This window comes from Frankliniella occidentalis, unplaced genomic scaffold (assembly GCF_000697945.3).
Source record: "Frankliniella occidentalis isolate FOCC.00 unplaced genomic scaffold, Focc_3.1 Scaffold2, whole genome shotgun sequence".
NCBI classification, from domain to species: domain Eukaryota; kingdom Metazoa; phylum Arthropoda; class Insecta; order Thysanoptera; family Thripidae; genus Frankliniella; species Frankliniella occidentalis.
Genome location: NW_026267132.1, coordinates 1,901,097 through 1,907,104, shown reverse-complemented (window position 1 = coordinate 1,907,104; position 6,008 = coordinate 1,901,097). Strand labels below are relative to the sequence as shown.

The window sequence follows — 6,008 nt, the reverse complement described above, 5'->3', positions numbered from 1 at the left end:
GAGAGAGAGGCGGGTACTGTGAGTGGGAGGTGCAGGTCTTGGAGAGCACTCCCCGGTGCGCCCGGTGGGTGTGCACGCGCGCGGCTGCTGCGGACTAAACGGGCGCCGTGTAAACCATCCGGGGCAAAGACATCCATTCCGCCGTCGGCGAACAACCCATCTTTATATATATCGGGGGGCTAAGAGGGCCCCTGAGCGAGAGAGGGATGTAGTAGCTCGGCAGTCTCCCCGTGCAGGGCCGTGCAGGGCGCCAGCGATAAGGGATGAGGGCGGGGGGCTTGGCGCCGACGGGCCTGGCGGGGCCCCGGGCGCGGCGTGGCGTTGGACCGCCCCCCGCTCGCTGCTGCACGCCGCGGCGTGGCACGGTACGGCGGGCCACGTCTGCAGGCGGGGAGGGCCGGTTTTAGTCGGCTCCAGGCGGACCGGCCCGACACGGCGGAGAGGGGGAGGGGGAGGACGGCGGCGCCCTCCACGACGACCAGACAATCCAGCGCGACACAGAAGTGGGGATCGGGGCGGGATTACATTTTGGACGGGCGAATGTCTCGCCGACCCGCTTGCCGGGTCGTCTAAGTTTGTTATTGGGCGATGGCTCGTCCAGCAGGCCCTGTGCCCGTGTCCCCCCCCCCGTGTGTGTGTGTGTGTGTCTGTGCGGCACAGAGCGGCCCCCAGCTACACCTGCGTCACGAGTCATCAGAGGGGACTGTTTCATATTTTCTGTGAAACGCAAATTTGGATTTGCAGTGAGCGATCCACGGTTTTTTACCGGTCACGAAGTCACGGGGCAATAAGCATGTCATGGAAGGAGTAATGGAAATTTTCATCGGGTCATACAAATTTAGATAAGATTGAGGAAAAACACTTTCCTGCGCCACTCTGTCGACTCAAATGTGTACATAGTACACATTAAAGAAAGTGTACATGGCATGTACACATTAAAAGATGTGTACATGGCATGTATACTAACGGTTGTATGTACACTTTAAGGTAAGGGTCCGGTGAAAAAATTGCAATTTTTGTACAAATATTCTTAAATGAGTTTTTGCCGAAAAAAACAATGTTTCGACCTCTCTCCTTTTGGGAAACCATTTAAAGTTCACGAAACGTCTTTTCTTTTGTATTTTGGATCGGTCTACCTAATGGCTCTTGTAGCTTTTTCGACAAAAGCCTGTTGTTGATAGAGAACATTTTGTGGAACTTTGAGAAACTTCTTGCGCAACAGGTTGTGAGGTAGAAAGCTGCCCTTTGATTTGTGACTTCCTTTTTTCCCAATTTCTTCCTAGATTTCTTATAACAGCTCTAAAAGTGGTCAAAATCGGCCAAAAACGTTACTTTTTAGAGGAAGCATTTTTAAAAAATTGTGGATGCTGCCTGAATAGAAAAATTACGAATGTCTCACTGATCAGACCTCAGAAAAAGCTTTAAGAAAACAACTGCCAATGCGTTGGGTCGTACTCTATACTGTGTTGCGCAAGGAGTTCGCCAAAGTTGAGCTATTTTAAACACTTAAATTAGTGTAACTTGGGAACGGCTTGACCTACAGAGGTGAGATTGTGGTCCAAATTACTTTTTTTACGACCCCTACAACATACCAAAAGATAAAATGTTTTACTGTAAAGCTGTAGAAAAACTGCATTTCACCGGACCCTTACCTTAAAAGATGTGTACATGACCATGTACACATTTATAAATGTGTACATGTTATGTGTACACATTAATTAAAGCATACATGCCATGTACACTTTCTTTAATGTGTACCATGTACACATTTGAATTGACAGAGCATCCTCTGTCTCCCCCTCCCTTGTTTAACAGAAACTATCGATTTGATTTAACTTAGTACCTTTGTTTTTTCAGTGCCGTTTTCCGTTTTTTTGGACCTTTTACTACTTACTGGAAGAAGTCAGGGAGAAGCACTGCTTTGTATTCATTCTAGGCTGGCGATTAGGATAAACTAAGAAACTAAGAAAAAATGTCGATCGAAGGAGTGTAGAGCCTGAATTCTTTCCTTTACGACCCTCCTATGCTGACTCTTCCTCTAATATGTTCCAGGCCCGACAGGACTACAAGAACGCCTACATGTCGTACATGGCGTCGCCCAACACGGCCGCCCTGGCGACGTACTTCGACGCGCACAACGCGTACGTGACGCAGCTGCACGCCACCAACGGCATCCTGGAGCACTTCGGCACCGAGACACTGCCCACGCTCATGCAGGTGCGTTTCATCTACGGATGCCGCATTCACCCACACGCAGTAATGGTTGTGCGTTCTGATACGCACAATGTCTTGAATAAATCTGCACTAATAAAATTGGCCTTTTTTTCGCCTGTCGGTTGCCAGGAGCTCGAGGACATCTACTCGGACCTGTGCGCGACCCTGACCGACGCGGCGCTGCAGGGCGCTGAAGTCATCTCGTCCAGGGTGAGAGAGAGAGGGGGGGAGGGAGGGGAGGGAGGAGAAGGACGATGAGGAAGGGTAGAGAGGCGTGAGAAGGATGAGACCGACACGAAGGAGCGCCGGAGGAATCATGAACTTAACGAGCCGTGCGCCGATAGATCTCCACGCCCGTACCCGCCAGCCACGCCACGCCCCGCCACGCCCGGACCCGCCGCGACCATTTCTCACGTCGGTGCTCCCCCTCCCCCACCCCCTCTTTCCTCTAAGTATTGGGGCGCCGGGCTGGCGGCGGAGCTCAGCTCAGCTGTATTGAGTGACAAGGCAAGCGGGGCTGCGGAGATTTGAGCGCTGACCTGTAATTTTACCTCGTGTCGGTATGAACAGTATGAATGATGTTGAGGTGGGAGACTCGGGAAAGAGGCTCACAGTTATTATGGAGCACATTTATTGTTTTTATTAATGTTATTATTATTACTTCCACCACGATACAGACTTTTTTTATTGTGTTGTGTTGCTGTTTGTGGGGGAAAGAATGACAAACATTTTGCCCCGGAATTAACGTATTGTGGTTTTTGTCTGCGTGCTTCAACTCAACAACTCGGCCTTGTGCTCAAAAAGAGGGGGATGGGGAGATGCACACAGTGAGTAAGAGAATACAAATGCGAGAGAGAGAGAGAGTATGAGTAAGATAGAGAGAAAAGGAGACGAGCCAAGCGTCTTATAGGCGAGAATTGTAGAGAGAGGTTCAGTGCACAGGCGTCGCTAGGAAGGAGAAAGGGGGAGGGAGAGGGTGGGAAATCAGGGGCAGGAGAACGGGGGATTGGGTAGGATTGGTGGAGGGGTGGGAGAGGGGGGAGGGAGGAAGGGGGAGGGGCGCTGACGTGTGAATAATTAAATCGGGCGCCATCAGCGGCTGTGCGGCTCAGCTGTTTGTAGAAGACGGCAAGTCACAAGCCGCAGCCGGAGCGGCAGCGGCGGCACAGAGAGCAGCGCGTCCTGGGAGCTGCACAGGCACCGCGGCTGCAGCGGCAGCACGCCCCTGCCTGCGGGGCTTGGCGCGGGGCGTGGCGCGGGGCGGCGCGGGGCGGCGCGGTGCGCACTCAGACCGAAACGTACTCGGAAAGCAAAAGGGGTTGCGAACGGAGTTGACGTTTCTCATCCAACCGCCTTAACATTTAATTACATCCGGTTGACTCCTTTTGTGCCTGATGTTGACTGGAGGAGCGGGGCGCGCTGCCGCCGCAGGCGCCGCAGCCGTTGTCTTGAGTTTGCACAACACCTTCCGGGACTCACCACCACCGCCAACGCCGCCGGCACAAAAATGTCTGTTTACTCCACCTCGTCGTAAATCTCATTTTGTTGTTTCGCCTCATTTTCGCCCTTTCTCATTCCCGGGGCCGACCATCAGGTTGCGCCTGCACCACCGCGGGCATTTTATCTTTTGGCAGTGCAAATTTGCGGTATTCCTGGCTGCGGCGGGGGCTATTTTTGCGGGCGAATGGCAATCGTGACTGAGACTGATGTGTGTGAGGGGGAGGTGGTAGGGGCCGCGCGCCGCCCGCCCGAGGCCGGCCCCGCACCCGTCGCGGTGCGAGTGCCGTGGTCTCTACGTGAGGCCGCGCTCGGTTACATGGCGCAAGTGCCGGGCTTGCCGACGGCCGCCTCGGGGCTGGCTGGAGACCTCCACGGCCGCGGCATGGAGCCAAACCCAGGGACCGGCGAGACTCCGTTCCGTTCCGCCCCCGACTGGATGGGGTAGCTCTGCTGGGCGCAGCCGCCTCTATACCCCCGGCTCGGAGAGAGGGGTGTGTTCATCAGCTTTTGCCACCCCCACCCCCTCGGGGGAAAGGCCGTGGGGTATTTCGGCAAAGGTCCCAGACCAATGTCTACTGTCTCATCTTATATCCTTATACAGTGTCTCTCGACTAATAACTGCCACCATGCCCAATGTTGTGGTTTTTTTCTTTCTTTACCAGGCGTTTCTTGTAAAACAGTCCGATAGACAATGACAACCCTTCTTGTGTGTTTGGGCGACAGGCGCAGGAGCAGCAGCGTCGGTACGACGCCCTGGCCGCCTCGTGCAGGTCGTCGTCGGCGCAGGCGGACATCGTGCAGGTGGTGCGGGCGCTGGCGCCGCAGGGCGCGCACCCCCACCCCGTGGTGCGCCGCCACTTCTCGGCACCGCACGTCCCCCCGCCGGACTCGGACGCCCCCGGCAACGACTTGGGGGTGAGCAGAGAAGATATATATATATCTATTTTTAAGGGCATTGTATTTTAGACTGGTTTGAAAAAATTTACAATGGTCACAGAACTTACTCTAGATTATGTTACTTTATCTCCGTTTCTGTATGTGAACCTTGAACAAAGTCGTATCCGAGGGGGCATCAACTTCGACTATTCACGGTGCACCCGCTGGTTAATATCTAATAGGTATTCAGGTGATATTTGCGAATATTCACAAGATATTCAAAATATTCATCGATATTCATCGATATTCATCAATATTCAAGGATATTAATCAACAATCACAGTGAATATTCACTGGTATTCAGTGATATTCACTGGTATTCAGTGATATTCACTGGTATTCAGTGATATTCACTGGTATTCAGTGACATTGAATATTTGAATATATTCACAGTTCACCAAATTTCCAAGTTGGTTCCCCCTCGGTCGTATCATGACGAACCATGTAGTCCATCAGATTCGCTGCACTCACACCTGGCGAACGTTTGGTTACATAACATTTGGTTCGCACGCTTCCCCTCTCTGCTTTTTGGTACGACATTTTTCCTAATTGCAAGGTACCGCGCACCCATCCTAGTTAGTCAGAGTGTAACGAGCGGCCGCCGGAGCTGACGACGCGAGCGGGTCGTGTTGCAGAACACGATGCTGCCGCCCGCGCTCAAGAACGAGCTGGTGACGGACCGGCTGGCGAGCATCCAGGTGCGGGTGCAGCTGGAGGCGCTGCGCAAGGAGGGCCAGGACCTGGAGCTGCAGTGCAAGCAGCTCACGGACGCGCTGGACACCCTGCACCGGATGCAGCAGAGGTAGGGGCGGGAAAAACACAAACGGAATGAATACTTTTGAAAGTTTTGCCGCCGCCGCCGCGACTCAAATATTGTGTGCCTCTCTCCCGCTCCGGCTCACAGGTCGCTCGAGTCTGCGCTCTTCAACAAGGCCAACGAGCTCCAGGACGAGATCAGCGTCAAGAAGTACGACCTGCGGGTGGCGCAAATGCAGATGGCAGCTGTCCGCGCTCAGGTGAGTGAAAAGCGAATGGGGGAGTAAGTGGAGCGCACTGGGAGGCGAGCACAGCAGCGGCCAAAGGTAAGCGAGTACATTGAGCTACAGAGGGGGCGGTGTAGCTCCGCTGCTGTACAAACACCAACGCCGCCGTGTATTGTGGTGGAGAATTACAAGGTCGGAGCCGAGCCTAGCCCTGCCCGCGGCGCTCTGGGGCCTGCTGGGCCTTTCGGCCCCTCAGGAGCAGCCGGCCTCGGACTTTACTACCTGTAGTAGTCGTAGTAGTAGTAGCGGCAGGCGCGGCGGCCGGGGCCGGCTCTGGAGGCTCATACACAATTTAGGCGGGCGCGCCCAGCCCGG

General features: G+C 54.1%; 1 protein-coding gene across 13 annotated transcripts in view; it reads left to right on the top strand.

Moving 5' to 3' along the window:
* The window catches only part of LOC113205947 (uncharacterized), a 157,585-nt gene that overhangs the window by 115,703 nt on the left and 35,874 nt on the right, over positions 1-6,008 (top strand). For all 13 annotated transcript variants that reach the window (XM_052264054.1, XM_052264092.1, XM_052264081.1 and 10 more), the window contains exons 6-10: positions 2,053-2,217; positions 2,344-2,424; positions 4,438-4,629; positions 5,286-5,452; positions 5,555-5,666. In XM_052264054.1, the coding sequence (XP_052120014.1) occupies positions 2,053-2,217; positions 2,344-2,424; positions 4,438-4,629; positions 5,286-5,452; positions 5,555-5,666 (717 nt within the window). The remainder of the gene's footprint in view (positions 1-2,052; positions 2,218-2,343; positions 2,425-4,437; positions 4,630-5,285; positions 5,453-5,554; positions 5,667-6,008) is intronic.